This window comes from Salmo trutta, chromosome 8 (genome assembly GCF_901001165.1).
Source record: "Salmo trutta chromosome 8, fSalTru1.1, whole genome shotgun sequence".
NCBI lineage: Eukaryota > Metazoa > Chordata > Actinopteri > Salmoniformes > Salmonidae > Salmo > Salmo trutta.
This window is the reverse complement of record NC_042964.1, coordinates 8,748,820-8,770,576: the sequence shown is the minus strand read 5'-3', so window position 1 is coordinate 8,770,576 and position 21,757 is coordinate 8,748,820. Positions and strand designations below refer to the sequence as shown.

Below are 21,757 nucleotides of genomic sequence, written 5' to 3'. Positions count from 1 at the left end.
TTGCATACTTTTCTACTGACCATCCCAGTGGGCAGAACAGGTTGAAATCACGTAATTACAACCTGTTTTACATGAGTTAGGAAATAATTTTAACCAATTGTGTCCACTGGGTAGGTTTTGTCAAACATGTGCGCTCTTTTTGGAGCATTCCTCTCTCCTCTGTGTGTCCGTGTGGACCGGATGATGCTTCATTCAGGAGGCTCATGGCCATTGTCTGTTCCTCCTCCAACCCATTAACGTTCCTCACAACCAGGCCAGGGGGACACAGACAGCTGATAGGGTGGAACCGTCATGGTCACGGTTGTCAAGCTGATAAACAGCATGTGGTCGTGTTGTTTGGGGTACACGCACACCCCAACACCTCCAGTTTATTGCTACACTCCCTCTGGCAGATTATGAAAGATGAAAGGACAAAAAATAAGAAAATAAATTCACAAAACCAAAGCAATCTAGGTAGGTGAGGTGAGGTGCCATCCACCCTCTCTCTCTCTCTCCCCTTCTCCCTCTCTCTCTCTCTCTCTCTCCTTCTCCCTCTCTCTCTCTCTCTCCCCTTCTCCCTCTCTCTCTCTCTCTCTCCCCTTCTCCCTCTCTCTCTCTCCCCTTCTCCCTCTCTCTCTCTCTTTCTCTCCTTCTCCCTCTCTCTCTCTCTTTCTCTCTCTCTCCCCTTCTCCCTCTCTCTCTCTCTTTCTCCCCTTCTCCCTCTCTCTCTCTCTTTCTCTCCTTCTCCCTCTCTCTCTGTCACATGTACTCTCTCTCTCCCTCTCTCTCTCTCTCTCTCTTTCTCTCTCTCTCTCTCTCTCCCCTTCTCCCTCTCTCTCTCTCTTTCTCTCCTTCTCCCTCTCTCTCTGTCACATGTACTCTCTCTCTCCCTCTCTCTCTCTCTCTCTTTCTCTCTCTCTCTCTCTCTCCCCTTCTCCCTCTCTCTCTCTCTTTCTCTCCTTCTCCCTCTCTCTCTGTCACATGTACTCTCTCTCTCCCTCTCTCTCTCTCTCTCTCTTTCTCTCTCTCTCTCTTTCTCTCCTTCTCCCTCTCTCTGTCACATGCACTTTCTCTCCCTCTTTCTCTCTCTCTCCCTCTCAATTCAATTTCAATATAAGGGGCTTTATTGGCATGGGGAACATATGTTTACATTGCCAAAGCAAGTGAAATAGATAATAAACAAAAGTGAATTAAACAATAAAAAATGAACAGTAAACATTACATTCTCTCTATTATCTTACCTCTATACTGACCTATTATCTTACCTCTATTATCTTACCTCTATACTGACCTTTTATCTTACCCTAGCTCTCCTCTACCTGTATCCTCTCTGGTCTCTCCCCTCCCTTCCCTCATCCAATGCCCGGACACCCACAACCCCTCCCTCTCTATCCATAGTCCGGTTGCCCCTCCCGTCCTGGAATCTGTTACCGTAGAACAGTGACCTTCACACAGTGACAAGGACCTCAACGAATGGGAGAGATAGGAACTGCGTGAGTGTAAGGCAGAGACAGGACCGATTCACTAACATCCCCTGTGGGTTCATATATCATATGACAGGTAGAATCAATGGATTGACAGGTGTGAATGTGGAATCTGATGGTCTAGTGGGTATCAGTTAGCAAGCTGGAACAATCTCAAGGTGTTCTGTATTGTTAAACGCTCATCTACATGTATCGGCAATGCAATTTTGCGAAGTGGATCACAGTGAAAAACAATCTATGTCAGTCATCCTAGCAACCAGCAAGCACAAGTATCCCGTTACCCTGTTACCCATGCTCTTAAATGCAAGTAAAACTAAATGCATGCTCTTCAACCGATCGCTGCCCGCACCTGCCCGCCCGTCCAGCATCACTGGATGGTTCTGACTTAGAATATGTGGACAACTACAAATACCTAGGTGTCTGGTTCGACTGTAAACTCTCCTTCCAGACTCACATTAAGCATTTCCAATCCAAAATTAAATCTAGAATCGGCTTCTTGTGTCGCAAAACAAAGCCTCTTTCACTCATGCTACCAAACATACCCTCGTAATACTGGCTATCCTACCGATCCTTGACTTCGGCGACGTAATTTACAAAATAGCCTCCAACACTCTACTCAGCAAATTGGATGCAGTCTATCACAGTGCCACCCGTTTTGCCACCAAAGCCCCATATACTACCCTCCACTGCAACCTGTATGCTCTCGTTGGCTGGCCCTCGCTTCATATTCGTCGCCAAACCCACTGGCTCCAGGTCTTTGCTAGGTAAAGCCCCGCCTAATCTCAGCTCACTGGTCACCATAGCAGCACCCACTCGTAGCACGCACTCCAGCAGGAATATTTCCGGTCCCCCCCAAAGCCTATTCCTCCTTTGGCCGCCTTTCCTTCCAGTTCTCTGCTGCCAATGACTGGAACGAATTGCAAAAATCACTGAAGCTGGAGACTCATATCTCCCTCACTAACATTAAACATCAGCTGTCAGAGCAGCTCACAGATCATTGCACCTGTACATAGCCCATCTGTAAATAGCCCATCCAACTACCTCATCCTCATATTGTTATTTGTTTTTTTGCTCCTTTGCACTCCAGTATCTTTACTTGCACATTCATCTTCTGCACATCTATCACTCCAGTGTTTAATTGCTATATTGTAATTATTTCGCCACTACGGCCTATTTATTGCCTTACCTCCTGAATCTTACCTCATTAGCACTCACTGTATATAGATTTATTTCTATTGTGTTATTGACTGGACATAGTGGCTGTGTTGTTGTATGTGTCGAACTGCTTTGCTTTATCTTGGCCAGGTCACAGTTGTAAATGAGAACTTATTCTCAACTGTCCTACCTGGTTAAATAAAGGTGATTTAAAAAAAACAAACCCTGTTACCCATGTTGCCCTTGTAACCCTTGTTACCCCTGTAACCCTTGTAACCCTGGTCCTCCTGTTACCCAGTTACCCCTGTTACCCTGGTCCTCCTGTTACCCAGTTACCCCTGTTACCCTGGTCCTCATGTTACCCAGTTACCCCTGTTACCCTGGTCCTCTTGTTACCCAGTTACTCTTGTTACTCTGGTCCTCCTGTTACCCAGTTACCCCTGTTACCCTGGTCCTCCTGTTACCCAGTTACCCCTGTTACCCTGTAACCCTTGTCCTCCTGTTACCCAGTTACCCCTGTTACCCTGGTCCTCCTGTTGCCCAGTTACCCCTGTTACCCTGGTCTTCCTGTTACCCTGGCCCTCCTGTTACCAAGTTACCCCTGTTACCCAGTTACTCCTGTTACCCAGTTACCCCTGTTACCCTGGTCCTCCTATTACCCTGGTACTCCTGTTACTCCTGTTACCCAGTTACCCCTGTTACCCTGGTCCTCCTGTTACCAAGTTACCCCTGTGACCCTGGTCCTCCTGTTACCAAGTTACCCCTGTGACCCTGGCCCTCCTGTTACCCAGTTACCCCTGTTACCCAGTTATCCCTGTTACCCTGGTCCTTCTGTTACCCAGTTACTTCTGTTACCCAGTTACCCCTGTTACCCTGGTCCTCCTGTTACCCAGTTACCCCTGTTACCCTGGTCCTCCTGTTACCCAGTTAGTCCTGTGAACCTGCCCTGGTCCTCCTGTTACCCAGTTACCCCTGTTACCCTTGTCCTCCTGTTACCCAGTTACCCCTGTTACCCTGGTCCTCCTGTTACTCCTGTTACCCAGTTACCCCTGTTACCCTGGTCCTCCTGTTACCAAGTTACCCCTGTGACCCTGGCCCTCCTGTTACCCAGTTACCCCTGTTACCCAGTTACCCCTGTTACCCTGGTCCTTCTGTTACCCAGTTACTCCTGTTACCCAGTTACCCCTGTTACCCTGGTCCTCCTGTTACCCAGTTACCCCTGTTACCCTGGTCCTCCTGTTACCCAGTTCCCCTGTTACCCTGGTCCTCCTGTTACCCAGTTACCCCTGTTACCCTGGTCCTCTTGTTACCCAGTTATCCCTGTTACCCTGGTTCTACTGTTACCCAGTTACCCCTGTTACCCTGGTCCTCCTGTTACCCAGTTACCCTGGTCCTCCTGTTACCCAGTTACCCTTGATACCCTGGTCCTCCTGTTACCCTGTTACCCTGGTCCTCCTGCTACCCAGTTACCCTGGCCCCCCCCGTTACCCAGTTACCCCTGTTACCCTGGTCCTCCTGGTACCCAGTTACCCCTGTTACCCTGGTCCTCCTGTTACCCAGTTACCCCTGTTACCCTGGTCCTCCTGTTACCCCGGTCCTCCTGTTACCCTGGTCCTCCTGTTACCCAGTTACCCCTGCCTACTGTAAACATTTAACTGCCTTGTGATGAGTAAGTAATCCATTTATTATGGAACTATAGTCCATAATGATAACTCTTTATATCCTAACTCTATCTGCATGTTGATTAGTTGGTATTTATGCTGGTTGTGACTGCTGCAGTGCACCCTGAGAGTACTCTCTTCTAGGGCTGTTTTGGTGACCTCAGTAAAATTCTACGTGACCGTTGAGTCACGGTAATCTTCTCTTATGCAGTCTGGACATGCGTTAGTAGTACTCAACTCACTAACAACCATCAGGACCTAATGGCCTGGTACTCAGGGCTCTATTGTCCCTCCATCAGGTCTTAATGGCCTGGTACTCAGGACTCTATTGTCCCTCTAACCACTCTGACATCAATGCAAATCCCATCGAAAATCACATCAAACGCTTATCATCAAAACAGTATCATGCTTTTAAAACTCACCTCACTGTGATTCATCAGTTTGAAGAAAGAAGTTCAACAACAGGTTGTAACTAAGTGGAAAACATGGTTGTTGTGGATGTTGTTTCAAAGCCTAACACAATGAAATGTACAGCAGCTTTCTAAAGTGCAGTGGCGGTTCTAGACCATTTCAACTGGGGGGGCCAAGCTGGGGCCAGTTGTACTGTTAGAGGGGCCAGTTACATTAGACGTTATTGTTGTCATATCGTTTTCTTCACTGCATTAGCGGGCAAAAGACCATGTTCATAATCATTCAACAATTTATTTGCATTTTCTGTCTAATAACGGATGTAAAAATACTCCACATTTAGGGGGGGCCACAAGGGGGTCCAAAATTGTTGTCACAGGGGCACTGCCCCCCCCCCCCCCCCCCAGAACCGCTAGTGCTAAAGTGATGATTCATTCAAAACACTCAGATGCATATTGGAGTTTAGGTATAGGCCTATAGAGCCCAAGCCTGAAAAAAAACTTTACTAAAATAATGATTGTGCCATTATACAATATATAGCCTACCGCATATTAGACATGGCAGAAAAACATAAAATAAAGACTGATTTAAGTTATCTTTGGTACATAATTGGTCTAGCCTAAATTAAACAAATTCAGAGTTAGCCTATAATTATAATTTATTTTAATTTGGTTTTGAATAACCTAGTAATAGGGCATTTTTATATATTTTCATAATAAATAGGCTGAAACATTACCTTTTGCTCCAGAATATGTCGCCACCGTGTGTTTCCGTCTCCCCTCTCTCCGTTCCAATCTCCAATGCGCAGAGAGAGGGGCTGTCAACAGTTTAATGAAATATGTTTTGTTTTGAATTTTTTTTTTACTATCAATGTTCCCGAACAGATTTCACTTGGTTTCCCAAATTGGAGAATATTACCTGTCACACAGCGAAATAACCGGAGCAGCCTATCCACATGAGTGAAAAACATACAGGCAGGAAAACGGCCTCCATTCGTTATTCCAGTGCATACGGATGACATGTTTTTTTTGTCTTGTTCCTGTTCCTGCCCATTTGATAATGGGTCATTCTAAATCAAAACAAATGTTATATATTAGTAAAGACGAGATTCAATTGAGGATAGTCTAATGGGTGAAAATATGATCACTTGATGAGAGAACACCGTGTGCAGCCTGACATGCTGACCACACTGCTTGCATGCGCGCGTATGTTGATTTCGTCCACCCCCATCAGGGCAAGCAGGTTGAGTATCAAAATGAACTCTGAACCAACTATATTATTTTGGGGACGGGTCAAAAAGCATTAAACATTTATGGCAATTTAGCTAGCTAGCTTGCTGATGCTAGCTAATTTGTCCTGGAATATAAATATTCGGTTGATATTTTACCTGAAATGCACAAGGTCCTCTACTCCAACAATTAATCCACACATAAAAGGGTAAACCGAGTTTGTTTCCAGTAATCTCTCCTCCTTCCGACTTCTTCTTCTTTGGACTTTATATGGCGGTGGGCAACCAACTTTAAGGTGCATTACCACCACCAACTGCCCTGGAGTGTGGACCTCAGTTCATCTTTCAATCACTCACGTGGGTATAAACTCGTAAAAACCAATGAGGAGATTGGAGAGGCGGGATTTGCAGCGCGCCAAGCATCACACATAGAACCAAGTTCTATTTTAGAGCCTGGCTACGCAGACACTCGTTGACGTGCGTGAGCAGTTTCAACTAAATTATTGAATAACATGTATGTGAGGCAAGGATCAGAGCGCAAGCGTTTTTTGCGACATTCTCTAGTCATCAATAGTCTATAGTCGCACCATTCAACCCATATATGTTTTGATTTCTAAGGCTTTCTGAGGTTTGTATCATTCACGACTAAAGTTGCCAAATAACTCAAAATCTAGCGTATAGGACCTGTTTCAATATATCACTTTTTCGCTTAACATAGTCATTTCATATGCTCACTCTCGCTCCGGAATGGGGACCAGTAGGTACTGTAGGTTAGGGACTTGTTGTGTGACAGAGTGTCATGCCTGTAGTAGACTACAGAGAGGGTTTATGAATGGGGGGATTCTGGGACAGTATGGGGTTGTTGTGGGCAGAGATGGATGGGGCTCTATGGGAGTGCCAGGGGCAGAGGATTTTCTTTGAGATTGTGGGGGATCCCCACCACGGAGAAGTGAATACAGACTGTCCTTGCTGTTAACCACCTCCCTGTCTCCATAGGGACAAACGACAGAGGCAGCCATTCATCTCTGAAGTCCATAGAGTAGGGACTTTAAAAAAATGACTGCTCTGTTCCATTTGGGTAGTGACAGGAGTGGAGGTGCTATAGCAGCCTGTCCGGCTGTCATTGAGTTATCCCCAATGCCATCTCTGAGGAGGACGTGTGTTAACAAGGGCAGGTTAAAAGGGGTTCCTTCTTTTTTTATTTCTTTTTATTTCACCTTTATTTAACCAGGTTGGCTATTTGAGAACAAGTTCTCATTTACAACTGCGACCTCTACAGGGAGTTTGTAAGGTGTTTGTCTACCCTCTACATTTTGCCTTCAGTACAGTGTTGGGGCAAGGCCCTACAATTACACAATACTGAAATAGAGCTGGAAATAGAGCTGGTTTTTGCTGCTAAGTGATGTGAGGACAGGCTAAGTGAGCAGGTGGTGCATCCTTCTACGTCAAATGCAGCGTGTCTTTCCGCCTCCCTCTCTGTTATACAACAAGCTCCTTCAGGGCAGTGCACAAAACATCCCACACTTTTCTTGTACAATATATGACACACTTCTTTTGTAGACAAGTGTAGAGTAGACCCATTTATTCTCACTACCAGTTTCCCCCGTCGATAGGGGGCCTTGCTGTAAGTACAGGGACCCTCAGGAGCGGTTCAGTTCATTATAAGCAGGGCCCGCGTGACATAGTCTGTTTGGGTTGACCAGGCTACAGAGGAGATTACATATTGACTGAGCGGCCCTTTTGAAACACTAGACATATTCTCCCTGGTGAAAGAGTAGTTGATTCAGTGCTGGGTCACTGGTACTCACCCCCTGGCCCACAAGACAGAGTACTATAACCCTATAACTCTTCTCCTTCTGCTATTCTTGTACACATACAGTATATACAGTATATATAATATCTATTAATACACAACAATACACGCAAATCTAAAAAGTAAAATAATTGAATTAAGAAATATAAAAATATTAGGATGAGCAATGTTGGAGTCTGGAGTGTATATATTCATATATAGATATAGATATAGATATATAGATAGATATTTACACTCCGGACTCCGACATTGCTCTAATATTTCTATATTTCTTAATTCAATTATTTTACTTTTAAATGTGTGTGTATTGTTTTGTATTGTTAGATGTTACTGCACTGTTGGAGCTAGGAACACAAGCATTTCACTACACCCGCAAAAACATTTCATTAGACTGAAAGAGGGCCATTCATGAGGGAAACAATAGTAGTCATGCTTTCCTTTCATCATCTCAAGCCTCCCTCCTTCTCATTGGCCAAACTCACTTTACTTCCCGCCCCTTAATTTCTCTCCTCTCTCATTGGCTCCGTCGGTCATGCCTATTCTGTCAATCATCCCCTCATGTTGTGGTGTTTTGGGAATTAACGCTTAGGTTCCTTAATCCGCAGGGTAATCTGCCTAGAGTGATATTGAAATGTAATCTTCATTTCTTTCCTTCCCAGGCATTTAGGATCTATTTATAGCCCCAACAACAATCTTTTATTAGGTTCAGGACCGCAATTATACAGAGGGAAATCACCTAGTCTTTAGCCAATTGAACTGGGACCAGTTGGTATATCTGAGTCTTGATATATCTGAGTTAGTCTTGGACGGATGTTCTGATCTAGGGTCAGGTCTTATGGGTGCCTGGAAAGGAAATGCTTGGGTGGTATCCAGATTGTCATACCATCAAATCGACCTTGTGCCGTAATGGGATATTCTGTAATACCGGCACTGAACACAAGGGGTGCTATTTTCAAAACCCACTGAGCCTTAGCAATGCTAACAAGTATATATAAAATCACATAGAGAATGCTAACTAAACGCGCATTGCAAACATTTTATACATTCTCCGACCTAAAGTATTTGCAGGACAGATATCCCAGCTCATAACGTTATACAAGTAACAAAAAAATTATACTCCCAGTTTGCTGCACAAAACAAATATTAGACAGCAAGGCTTTTGATCCAGGAAGGAATTCTCTGCTGTTACCAAGCAACGATTGATTTTGGAAGAAGCTAATCACTTAGCTAGATAGCTAACTAGCTACTAAATTAGCAAATTAAGTGCTTAACTGCAGAGCATTTAAGCATATTTTAGACATATTTTAAGATATTTAGCTGGCAAACATTTAGTTGTGAATTCTATACTGTAATTACATCACCCATGCTGCACAACAGTGAGTGACTCACAAGGCTCCGGTCTCTCGTCATTGTGTGCTCGTAAACAAACAGCACGTGACTGGGGACTATTGGCAAGCTTCAAAGGGAAAAATTATGTGACAGTTGAAATGAAGAAAGCAATGTTTTTATCGCCTAACGTATTACACAAGTTGACTACAGTTATTTACTTAAGTAGCTACAAATATTCAAATGTTTAAAAAAAATAAAAATAAAAAATAGTTTCAACGGTATTGACGGTATTGAAAAAAAAATATTTCCAAATGTCCTGGTATACGGTATATACAGCTACTGTCCAAGCTTAATAGGTGGACTAGCCATACATACGTCTCAGCAATGCCTGACTCTGCTGTTCTGGGGACAGTTACATTCAATGAACAAAATCACACACCACACACCAAGCAAACACCAGATTGCTACACACACACACACACACACACACACACCCACACACACACACACACACACACACACACACACACACACACACACACACACACACACACAGACACACTGATAGGCTTTATTAATACCACCAGGCCTACATAGTAAATCCTGGACTGGCCCTAGTCCACCACCATCGTGACATGGCGCAAATTCTAACCTCCAGTAGTGGCTTTGATATTTCTATCAGTCACCCCGTCAAGTGAGAAAGTAGACAACACGGTTTCACAGCCAAGAGGAGAGAGAGAGAGAGAGAGAGAGAGGGGGAGAGGGAGGGAGTGAGAGCGAGAGAGGGAGAGGGGCACCGTTATGTTATGGACCTTGAGGTACACCCAGTCTCTTCTCTCATTCCTTTTTTTCTTTTTGTGTCAATCCTCCATTTTGTATTGAAGCTGACCTATCTTCTTGTGTGTGTCCCCCTTCTTGTCTTCTTCCTCAGAATGGGCTCAACGCGTTGCACCTGGCAGCTAAGGAGGGCCATGTGGAGCTGGTCCAGGAGCTGCTGGAGAGAGGCTCGGCTGTGGACTCGTCCACCAAGGTGGGTTCCCTTACCGTTCTACCGTACAGTATGTGAGGCTAGCACAGGTAGGTAGTCTATTGATTCATCCACAACTGAGTAGAGGCAGATTTGTGAAAGACTTGTTAGGAGCTTGAATTCTGGCCAGGTTTTAAAATGATATTTCTCTCAGCTGCTTTGGACTTAAGATCATAATCAAGTGAAAGCTCTCCAAAGATGACTTCAGGTTTTGTTTTTCTTCAGATGTGAAATCGGATAACTGTGCACTGTTTTGTTTTGTTTTGGCTTGATGTTGTACATTCCAACTGGGATAAAATCTTTCAAACAACCCAAAAAATGGGATGCATTTCTCAGAAAAGTCTGGTCTTTCAAGGTATCGGTCTCCAAATTAGGGACCCGAAACGTGGATAAAGTGTCACACACGGGGTTAACCAGGTCAAAATCCTGAAACGGCTGTAGTCCTACATTAACCTGACTCATAACCTTTTCACAGTGAGACTATATTACCATACCCAGGGCAGTCAGCCATATCCCAATGCCCCCAACACTCAATGTACTGCAACCTAACTGTAACCTAATGCTGTCACATGACTGTGCACTCTAGCTTCAGAGTACTGGGGTGTAGCAGGCAGGAAAGGGGATACTGCTAGTTTCAATTGGGGGTAGTAATGCCAAGCTGTGGAAATGGAGAAGGCCTATTCCTTCTAAGCAACATGTTTGGGTGTCATGTGACTTGTTAGATTTTAAAATGTAGATTCAACAGTTATTTCTTTATTGTTTTTTATTTCACCTTTATTTAACCAGGTAGGCAAGTTGAGAACAAGTTCTCATTTACAACTGCGACCTGGCCAAGATAAAGCGAAGCAGTTCGACACATACAACAACACAGAGTTACACATGGAATAAACAAACATACAGTCAGTAATACAGTAGAAAAAGTCTACATACAGTGTGTGCAAATGAGGTAGGATAAGGGAGGTAAGGCAATAAATAGGCCATGGTGGCGAAGTAATTATAATATAGCAATTAAACACTGGAATGGTAGATGTGCAGAAGATGAATGTGCAAGTAGAGATACTGGGTGCAAAGGAGCAAGATAAATAAATAAATACAGTATGGGGATGAGGTAGTTGGATGGGCTATTTACAGATGGACTATGTACAGGTGCAGTGATCTGTGAGCTGCTCTGACAGCTGGTGCTTAAAGCTAGTGAGGGAGATATGAGTCTCCAGCTTCAGTGATTTTTGCAGTTCGTTCCAGTCATCCAGTCAGAGAACTGGAAGGAAAGGCGGCCAAAGGAAGAATTGGCTTTGGGGGTGAATATACAGTTGGTGTTTTTGCCTCGTGGTTGGTGTTTGAATGGCTGACATGGTGCCATTTGAGGTGCCTCTCCAAGTAATTGTTTAATACTACTCTATATCCAGGACTGGCTCGTCTTGTGTTGAGCATCATTCACTGGGTGGTGTTTAATTGTTTTTACTGTACATTACTAATTTTAAGTGTGTATTTTGACATCCCAATAGGCCTACACCAAACTTGAGGTAGATTGTCACTGAAACAAGTGTCTTGACGTGACTTGTTAATCACTGTGTCCTAATTAAAAGCATTTAGGGATTAATCCCAGGCTGTTGCTGGCATGAGTGATAACTCCCATTATCTCTGGCTGTCTGTGTCACAGCATCATTAGGAAGGCATTATCCCTGGCTGTCTGTGTCACAGCATCATTAGGAAGGCATTTTCTCTGGCTGTCTGTGTCACAGCATCATTAGGAAGGCATTATCCCTGGCTGTCTGTGTCACATCATCATTAGGAAGGCATTATCTCTAGCTGTCTGTGTCATGGCATCATTAGGAAGGCATTTTCTCTGGCTGTCTGTGTCACAGCATCATTAGGAAGGCATTATCCCTGGCTGTCTGTGTCACAGTATCATTAGGAAGGCATTTTCTCTGGTTGTCTGTGTCACAGCATCATTAGGAAGGCATTATCCCTGGTTGTCTGTGTCACAGCATCATTAGGAAGGCATTATCCCTGGCTGTCTGTTTCACAGCATCATTAGGAAGGCATTTTCTTTGGCTGTCTGTGTCACATCATCATTAGGAAGGCATTATCCCTGGCTGTCTGTGACACAGCATCATTAGGAAGGCATTTTCTCTGGCTGGCTGTTTCACAGCATCATTAGGAAGGCCCCCTCAACTCCATCACTGAGCCATGGGTGTCTGTGGATATGCCTGTCTGTCTGGGTTGTCAGTGATGGATTGAATGAATGATGATGGGTGATAAAATGATGAATGGGAGTTGCTGTAGAGTAATTCGATGGCGGTATGACAGTCATTTGTGTGGTAACGAAAATGTCATAACACTAATGAGGGAGGGAGTAGGGTATAGTTAGTTGTACAAGGTTTGATCAGAGTGCCAATTATGATGTGATATATACTGTCTCTATTTTTCGTGGGACCTCCTTGTGCATGATTTTTTTTTATGGGCCTAATATATAGTAAACAAAATGTATTACTTTTTAATTTGGCATGAACACAACCAGTCATGATGTTTTCATCTTATTGTCAACAAATTATAAGTAGGCTACCTGCACATGTTCGTCCACTCCAAAATAATTCCAGCATTCAAACAGTCCCGATTCGCGTCATTTGATAAATGGAAAGACACATCTGTTACAAAACACCAAAAAGTGTGATGACATCTGATGATTATCTCTGAGTGTAATGACATCTGATGATTATCTCTGAGTGTGATGACATCTGGTGATTATCTCTGAGTGTAATGACATCTGATGATTATCTCTGAGTGTAATGACATCTGATGATTATCTCTGAGTGTAATGACATCTGATGATTATCTCTGAGTGTGATGACATCTGGTGATTATCTCTGAGTGTAATGACATCTGATGATGATCTCTGAGTGTGATGACATCTGGTGATTATCTCTGAGTGTAATGACATCTGATGATGATCTCTGAGTGTGATGACATCTGGTGATTATCTCTGAGTGTAATGACATCTGGTGATTATCTCTGAGTGTAATGACATCTGGTGATTATCTCTGAGTGTAATGACATCTGATGATTATCTCTGAGTGTGGTTATATACACACAAAAATGTAATTATTTGTGGATAGTCAGATTAATATAATAGTTTGATATAAGCATTTACATGCTTTTCAAGAAGAACGATTTCGCTAATAATCCTGTTTCCATGGAGACATCTGAAATTAGGCTACCTGATGACACTCTGCAGAAAATGACCAATCAAAATAAACATTCTATCACAGCGAACATGTGATTTTTGGGAAGCACATGCGCAGATCTGGGTGGGCACTGGACACCTGGGAGGCTATGCTACAAGCCACGAGTTCACCAGCGCTGTCATTGCCAACCTAGCCGTCTGAGCTAGCCGTCTGAGCTAGCCTCATACTGGCATCTCTGCAGCTCGTAAACGTACACTTTATTTATTTACCTACTGTCTGCACTAATATCACTCAATATATTCAATTACAAAACATTCTATGTTAAGACCGATTTTCCATACAGCAGAGTTTCAGATATTGTAATGCCGATGAACCTTTTACTGCAGTGGGCTAAATCAGGGTCACACAGAGTGATTCTTGGTAGTCTTAAACAAAGTATAAACCTCACACTTGGTTATGGGCTCAACAAAAAGAAGACACCTGTACCATGTCAGATATAGAGTTGAAATGTATTCAGTTTTGAGTTTGCATCCCAATATTACACTTTATATACATCACAGAAGACTGAAATATAACCAAAACTGGATTTTTGTTGTAAAAAAACAAAACAAATCTTTATTAATGGGGACATTATGAAACATTTGAATAACATTCCACCCCATGATGCCAAAGAGGGCACTTTTGGCTATGGTGTTTATGTGTTCTAATATTTTGAAAGATTGCTCAGAAAACCAGGTGTTTTAATCAGCGTATGCTTACTTCTATTTTGACATTACACCGATTAAGAATAGCAGAGTGAGGTGTTTACATGATTATTGCATAATCTGCCTACTGCCATAATCAGTTTAATATGAAATTATTAGTGTGCATGTAAACATACTTACAGGGGCTACACTTTTGTAGTCGGAATTAATGAATGCATCTCGTTGACAAAAGGACCTTTTTTTGTAGAAAGAAAAGTTGGGACACCTGAAAATGGCTGAGATATGTGACTGTCCCGGGATGTGAGGCCACATGGAACAAATAAGAATATTTGGGGGGTAGGGCGTCACTGTAAATAAGAATTTGTTCTTAATTAACTGACTTGCCTAGTTAAAGGTTAAATAAGAAAGGTTGAAGGTTAAATAAAGATGAAATACAAAACTGTAATAGTAATACATGTTCCTGTATTTATTTGTGTTTTTAGGCCTATACAGTGCAAAGCAGTTCCTGTCATATATTCATGATGTGATATTCTCCTTCTGTCTGAGGTGAAACGTCAACCTCTTGTTATGTGTTTTAAATCCTTTAGCAACTCAACCCCCCAATGCTCCACGTTTTCCTTGTCCTTAAATACTGCTAGACGTACTGTCTGTGTGTTCTATCCACCAGAAAGGGAACACAGCCCTCCACATTGCCTCTCTGGCTGGACAGGCCGACGTAGTGAAGATGCTGGTGAAGCAGGGAGCAGAAATTAACTCTCAGTCTCAGGTAAGAGATACAGTAGCAAGGCGGCAGCTGTCTTGCTTTCGTCTCTAATCCCTACCAACTGATCAGGATTGCTGTGGCCATACAATGCTGTGGATATACCTGGCTATGGACATACCTGTGGACATATGGGCTAAGCACACTGTCTGATGTGCAGCCAGTCATATTGATGTTGTATTGATTGATGCTCTACAAAATGGTGTCTTCCCAAAATGATGTTACCTGTACAGTTGTTGTTGTTAGGCTCTAAGGTCTAATGTTGTTGTGTCTCCAGAATGGCTTCACTCCTCTGTACATGGCTGCTCAGGAGAACCATATAGATGTGGTACGTTACCTTCTGGAGAACGGAGGTAACCAGAGCACCGCCACAGAGGTGAGGACGGAGTGTGTCTTTATGGCAGTCGTATGCTTAAAGTCACATTTTGACATAAATATCAAGATGTTACCAACACCTACCATTTTGAACAATTTGTTCTGTTTTGAATAATTACATATCAACTCTATCCATCACCATTGTTTGTCTGTGGCTATGCTAACCTTCTCCCTCCCCATCTCCTCCCTCCTCCAGGATGGCTTCACCCCCCTGGCCATCGCTCTCCAGCAGGGCCACAACCAGGTGGTGTCCGTCCTGCTGGAGAATGACACCAAGGGCAAGGTGCGGCTGCCCGCCCTGCACATCGCCGCCCGCAAGGACGACACCAAGTCAGCAGCGCTGCTCCTCCAGAACGACCACAACGCCGACGTCCAGTCCAAGGTACAGCTGGAGGGAAGGGCTTACTGGTAAAAACAGGCATCTGTGTCATTGGGTTAGCATGTGTCTGTGGTGCTAGGACCATGTGTTGTTAATGGTGAAAGGAAATATAATACAGTGTGTTACAGTTTAGTTTGTCAGCACTTTGTGGTGTATGGTATAAATAAGAACACTTTTTAATAGCTAATGGTGTAAGGAGACTGCGTCAGGGTTGGCATTATTTCCTGTCCGACTCTGTCTGTCTGTCTGTCTGTCTGTCTGTCTGTCTGTCTGTCTGTCTGTCTGTCTGTCTGTCTGTCGCTCTCTCTCTCTGTGCATCTCTGTCTCTGTGCATCTCTGTCTCTGTGCATCTCTGTCTCTGTGCATCTCTTGCTCTCTGTCTCTCTGTCTCTCTCTCTTTCTTTCTCCTTCAGTGTGAGTGCCTGCCACGTGTTCCTTGGTCCTGCCACTAACCGGGCCTCTTACTCTTCCTGTCTTACCTGTCTGTCTGACCCACTCACGCCCTCCTCCCCCCTATCACTCGCTACCGCTGTGTTTATGTCTAGCACTGTATGGAATGTGCTATTGTCCACAGGTCGTATTGTTGAATATCACAATTTAAGGGCCGTATGCATGCACCCTTGGGGGATTACTGTGGAAACGGCGTGGGGTGTGAAGGGATGGGCTGTGGCTAGAGTGAAGTGCAGTTTCCCTTGTTTTGAAAGACAGTAGCCTAAACTGAAATAATATTCAATAACTGTCCAAAAGGTCTTCCCTGCAGCACTGCTGATTTTCGTAGCTGGTTGACCAGTTAATGTCATTGATTGGCCAACATCCACTCACCTGCATTACCCAGGCCTGAATCAGTCCTTTTCATTGATTGATTGATTGTTTGACTTTTGGGTTAAACAGCTGGCACAGTTTAAAAACCAATTGAAAGTACAAAGAACCCCAGAGGATAAAACATAACATCGTATTCCCAATGTGGTCCTCGGTGTAGGACGACAACAGGAGTGAAAACTAGCAGTGTTGTGGTTCACCAGGTCGTCAACAGCCGCGCGCTGTAAACACATGGCACACCAGTTATAATTGATGTTGTCATTGAACGTAACATTGTCCTTGTGTCAGACCTAATGCTAACGTTATGAAATCATATTACATCATGTATGCAGCCATGACATGCTGTTTGCAGCTCAGCTGTTTTCATGAAATACTCTTCACCGTGAGCCACAGGGGAGACCCAGAGGAGGGTGGATGAAGAGTGCAGCATGCCAACACACTCACGTCAACTCACACACTCTCTCACACACACCCACTATCGCACACACCCACTATCACACACGCCCACTATCACACACGCCCACTATCACACACGCCCACTATGGCTGCATTTACACAGGCACAGCCCAATTCGGATATTCTTTCCACTAATTGGTCTTTTGACCAATCACGTCAGATCTTTTCACATCAGATATTTTTCAGAGCTGATCTAATTTATCGAAAGATCATTTAGTGAAAAAATGATAAACGCAAACATGAAAGTCGTCTGACTTTACCTGAATTAGTTTGGAAATCACCACCGTCTTAAAGTCTTACTTTGAATTGTAAAAACACTATACATTTGCAACTCTCTAGTGAGTTTGGCCTTGTGGCACAAAATGGCTGCCATGCATCACTTTGGCCTGTTGCATAGCGACAGTAAGGCCTGCTCATAGATAATAGTATTGTGTACAGTATAGCTCCATGGGCTTGCTTCCCTCATTGTAAAACATCGGAAGGTTTTTGGATGAAAAGATACTATAAAGCATACACAGTTTAGCGATAAAGCAGTTTTTTTAAGAGAATCGTACCACTCTAGCCACGTTGCCAGTATTCTTTGTACTGCGTAACTACCCTGAGCTCTGAGCGTCTGTACGACTGTGTGTGAAATATCTCAAGTCTTTCCCTTCCTCGTCTCTACTGCTTCAGATGATGGTCAATAGGACTACGGAGGTATAACCACTATGTCTACCACTCCAGCCTTGACCATAAAATCACTTTTCTGTTTTGTCTTTTGTCCCTTCACCACTTTATTTCGCTCACGTCTATAGCACTGCACGGTGGCAAATAGCCGCGGGTCTTTTGATTTTGTTCTGTAATGCCAATTATAAACTGGGTGGTTCAAGCTCTGAATGCTGATTGGCTGACTGCCGTGGTATATCAGACCGTATACCATGGGTATGACAAAACTTTTTATTTTTACTGCTATAATCACATTGGTATCCAGTTTATAATAGCAATAAGCGACCTCAGGGTTTGTGGTATTTGGCCAATACACCACGGCTAAGAGCTGTGTCAAGGCACTCCGCGTTGCGTCGTGCTTAAGAACAGCCATTAGCTGTGGTATATTGGCCATATACCACACCCCCCCAGGCCTTAAGTACGCATGGCTTTTCTGTTGATATAACAGCTGATATATTGTTTTTCACACCTCAGTAGTTTGTCTTTCAGTTAGAAAATGGTTATCTGTTCATTTTTACTTTGTGCGTACTTTTGACTTCCTTTCTATTTTGATTGGTTGAGTCTCTGTAGTTTTATTGATGCTATGACAAGCTCAGCAAGCTTGATTGCTGAAAACCTCCAATACATTTCACCTCTAATACAAAACATTTCACACGAAGATGATAGACTTTTCATAATGATGAATAAAGCTTTGTGACAGGGTGTTTGTTAACATATAGAACACCTATATGTTGTGTTGCATGCCATCAATTTATTTATTTATGTTATTTGACAAAACACACATTTTTTATTGTTATAATGAGGTCAGGAGTGTCACATTTTTATAATTACAAGGAGCTTGAGATTAGATAAAGAAATATATCAATGCAAATATATGTACATTATTCTTGCATTCAAACATGTTTTTATGCAGTATATTATACTCCCCAATGCAATATCATGATATTACATCAATCCAAAAGTATCCAGGTGCTTTGCAAATAATTTGCAGGACCAATAGCATGATGCATCCTGTCTATTTTAATTTGCACCATTATCAGCTATCAGCTTTAAATGTGTAATTTTGAATCATCGCGTAGTCTACAATTCTTCACACTTTTGTAAATAATGTTTTCACATTAAATCGGACCATGGCTTTCAGAATGGAAAGGTAAGCCAAGAATTTCACAATACTCCAACCGCTCTGATTTCTCTCTGATTTCTTAGAATTCCTACCATGACAATATGCAGTACAGTGACATAGTGCACTTTGGTGTTGATAAAAAATACAGTCATGTTTAAATAAAAAAAATAAAAAATCCTTCTCTGTCCTGTAAATGTGTGCTTAACTAATACTGTATCAGTTGTTTGGTTGATATAAACAGTCTGTAACTAATGTATGTCTATTTGGTTTTTATTTCCTTCATTTATTCATTATTATTATTTATTTAAATGTAGACACTATTGTTTCTATTTTGTTCTGACTGTAGGATCACCAGTTGCATGGTGGAGATCTTTCTGAGTTTGTGTTTGTGTGTATGCGTACACAACGGAATTTGTGTGTACGTGCGTAATCGAATCATGATTTTCTGAAACTGAATTTTAAGATTTCTTTCCTTCCTTTCATCTCTTTGGTTTCCTCCCTCTTCAATTTCTTTTTATATTTTCACTATTCATTTCCTTTTCTTTCTTTCTTTTTGTTGACGTGATGCGACTGCTGCATGCTGGGATGGTGGAGGTCAAGGGTGAAGGGTCAGATTTTGGGGTCATGAATGAGTCTACTATCTAACCCACTCTCTCTGTCTCTCTCTCTCCCTCCCGCTCTCTGTGTCCGGCCCCCTGTGTTACAGAGTGGATTCACGCCACTGCATATCGCTGCCCACTATGGAAACGTGAACGTGTCCACCTTACTGCTGAACCGTGGGGCGGCTGTGGACTTCACAGCCAGGGTGAGTAGTGTACCATTACCTCTACCTCTGATCTGGAGTCAGCTGTGCCTCCATTGTGCCACATGGTCCTGGGCACCATTAATATAGACCTTTACTGGGACTAGTGCACAGTTTGTATGTAATAGGAAGGGCTGCCCACACACTGTGCCAACCCTGCACAGAGTCCAAGAGCCATAAACAACAGGAGACTTTAAAACACGTACACACGCGCTCTGAGCGAGTAGAGTGTACTGCTCTTTAGGAACCCACAGTCTGCTAATTATATGCTTTCTAGGACAATGACGCAATCCGCCTCAGCACTTCCTCTTTTCTCTGAATCATCATTTCAATGTGTCTCCATCAGTCACTCAAGGGAAGACGTACTGGACTGTACAACCACTCAGACAGAAGAGAGGAACCAGGAGAATGGTTCCTGTCTTTTTTAGGAGTTGAGACCCAAAGACAGAGACAGGGACAGTGGTCTGTTCAAGCTGAAAGGTTACTTTAAGGTCACAGACTCAAGCAGTACTCTTCTTGACTCTCAGACTGTGTGTGTGTGTGTGTGTGTGTGTGTGTGTGTGTGTGTGTGTGTGTGTGTGTGTGTGTGTGTGTGTGTGTGTGTGCGTGTGCGTGTGCGTGTGTGTGCGTGCACATGAGCATCCGCGTGTGTGTGTGGGAATCTTTTAATTTGCAGAAACGTAACACTCAAAACCCCTGTAATTTCTGCTATGTCACACTTTCTCAGGTGATTTTAGTCACAGTTATCCTCACAAAGCTGTGTGTCCCGCAGTGCTTTGGGCCAGGCGATCAGCTTTCACATGGTCAGGATTTCACAGACAGCAGAGGAGTGGCTGGACACCAAGACATCAGAACACATCCTAAGAGGATGAATGAACAGGAAGACATTGTCAGCAATTCAATTCAATTAAAACTTTATTGTCCCAGCAGGGAAATTCATTGAGGCATATTAGAAAGCATGAACTACCCCCACTGTCTGAAAAACAACATTAAACCTAATAGAAACTGTGTTCTGGCCAATTGTCTACAGTAGTATTGTGGTTATATAACGGTAACTAGCACACTTTTTTACATCGCGCTGTTCCGTACAATTTACCTTATTTTAGCGCCCAAAAAACATAATACTTCCATGTCAACTGTAGTATGAATAACATTGTAAAGCACAATTTCTCCCCTTTCCAGCAAAATCAATGACGAGACCTTCATGCTGCCCATCTCTGCATGATTGAAGAAGGCAATGAGCTCCGGCGGATTTTAAAAATGGCGGGTGGGAAAGCGAAACCTGCTGCGTGATTGTGAAAGGGGGAGAAAAGTCTTGTGGGGAAACAGCTTTTTTTCACCCGATCTGTCCAACTTATCACCTCTAAAATGTAAATAAGACACTATAAAGAGTTGATATAATGTGTCATTACATACCTGTTTGAAGGTTTGTGTTGAATTTGAATGGGTTTTTTAGGGCGGCTCCAAAGTTATCTTCAGAAGTAAACAGCGACTTTTGAGAGTCATGATGGCTTGCAGTGATGATGCAGAAAATGAATGCATTCAGTTGTACAATTGACTAGTTATCCCCCTGACCCCTTACCCTGTCCCTTTCTTGTTTTTAATCTGCGAGAGAAGCGCCACACCTGGTGGAAAGAGGCTGTATGACACAGAATGAGTTGCATTATGAATGCTCTACGGTGCGTCATGACACCTCACAATTTAACGTACAGCGTCAGAGGGGTCCGTCTTTTTCAACTTCTCTCCAATACTATCGGGCCATTACCATGTCAGTCAGTGCTTGAATAGAAATCTAGTTCACATCCCGGATGTTGATGCCAACACTGTCGCTACAGTCGCTACATTCGTTTTCATTGCAGCCTCGTTTGAATGCCGTGATTGCGCACATTTGTACGGAATGGGGTTAGTCACCGTTACCATTAGTTAATTTGTTTATTTAGATTTGAATGTGTCTTCCATTGTGTTCTATTTGTTTCAGAATGGGATCACGCCCCTCCACGTGGCCTCCAAGCGTGGTAACACTAACATGGTGCGCCTCCTACTGGACAGGGGGTCTCAGATCGACGCTAAGACTAGGGTAAGTCCACGCACACACACACACACACACACACACACACACACACACACACACACACACACACACACACACACACACACACACACACACACACACACACATACATACATACAGTACACTAAAAGAGTTACTAAACCCAGAGGCACAACATCCCGAGACTTCTGGGAATGTTTGCGAAACAGACCAAACAGACCAGATTGGGGTTTGGGGTTGGTTGTTAATTTTCTGGAAATCTAAAGACACAACCTAGATTCAAGCCAATGTCTTAAGTAGTTGAACATGTTATAA

The 21,757-nt window shown here is 43.2% G+C and overlaps 1 protein-coding gene across 1 annotated transcript in view; it reads left to right on the top strand.

Annotated features, from left to right (window-relative positions):
* LOC115199220 (ankyrin-2-like) overlaps nucleotides 1-21,757 on the top strand; it is a 96,951-nt gene that overhangs the window by 41,962 nt on the left and 33,232 nt on the right. Inside the window, exons 3-10 of the mRNA XM_029761845.1 lie at nucleotides 9,989-10,087; nucleotides 14,641-14,739; nucleotides 15,011-15,109; nucleotides 15,305-15,490; nucleotides 17,435-17,458; nucleotides 18,609-18,617; nucleotides 19,297-19,395; nucleotides 21,371-21,469. Of these exons, the coding sequence (XP_029617705.1) occupies nucleotides 9,989-10,087; nucleotides 14,641-14,739; nucleotides 15,011-15,109; nucleotides 15,305-15,490; nucleotides 17,435-17,458; nucleotides 18,609-18,617; nucleotides 19,297-19,395; nucleotides 21,371-21,469 (714 nt within the window). The remainder of the gene's footprint in view (nucleotides 1-9,988; nucleotides 10,088-14,640; nucleotides 14,740-15,010; nucleotides 15,110-15,304; nucleotides 15,491-17,434; nucleotides 17,459-18,608; nucleotides 18,618-19,296; nucleotides 19,396-21,370; nucleotides 21,470-21,757) is intronic.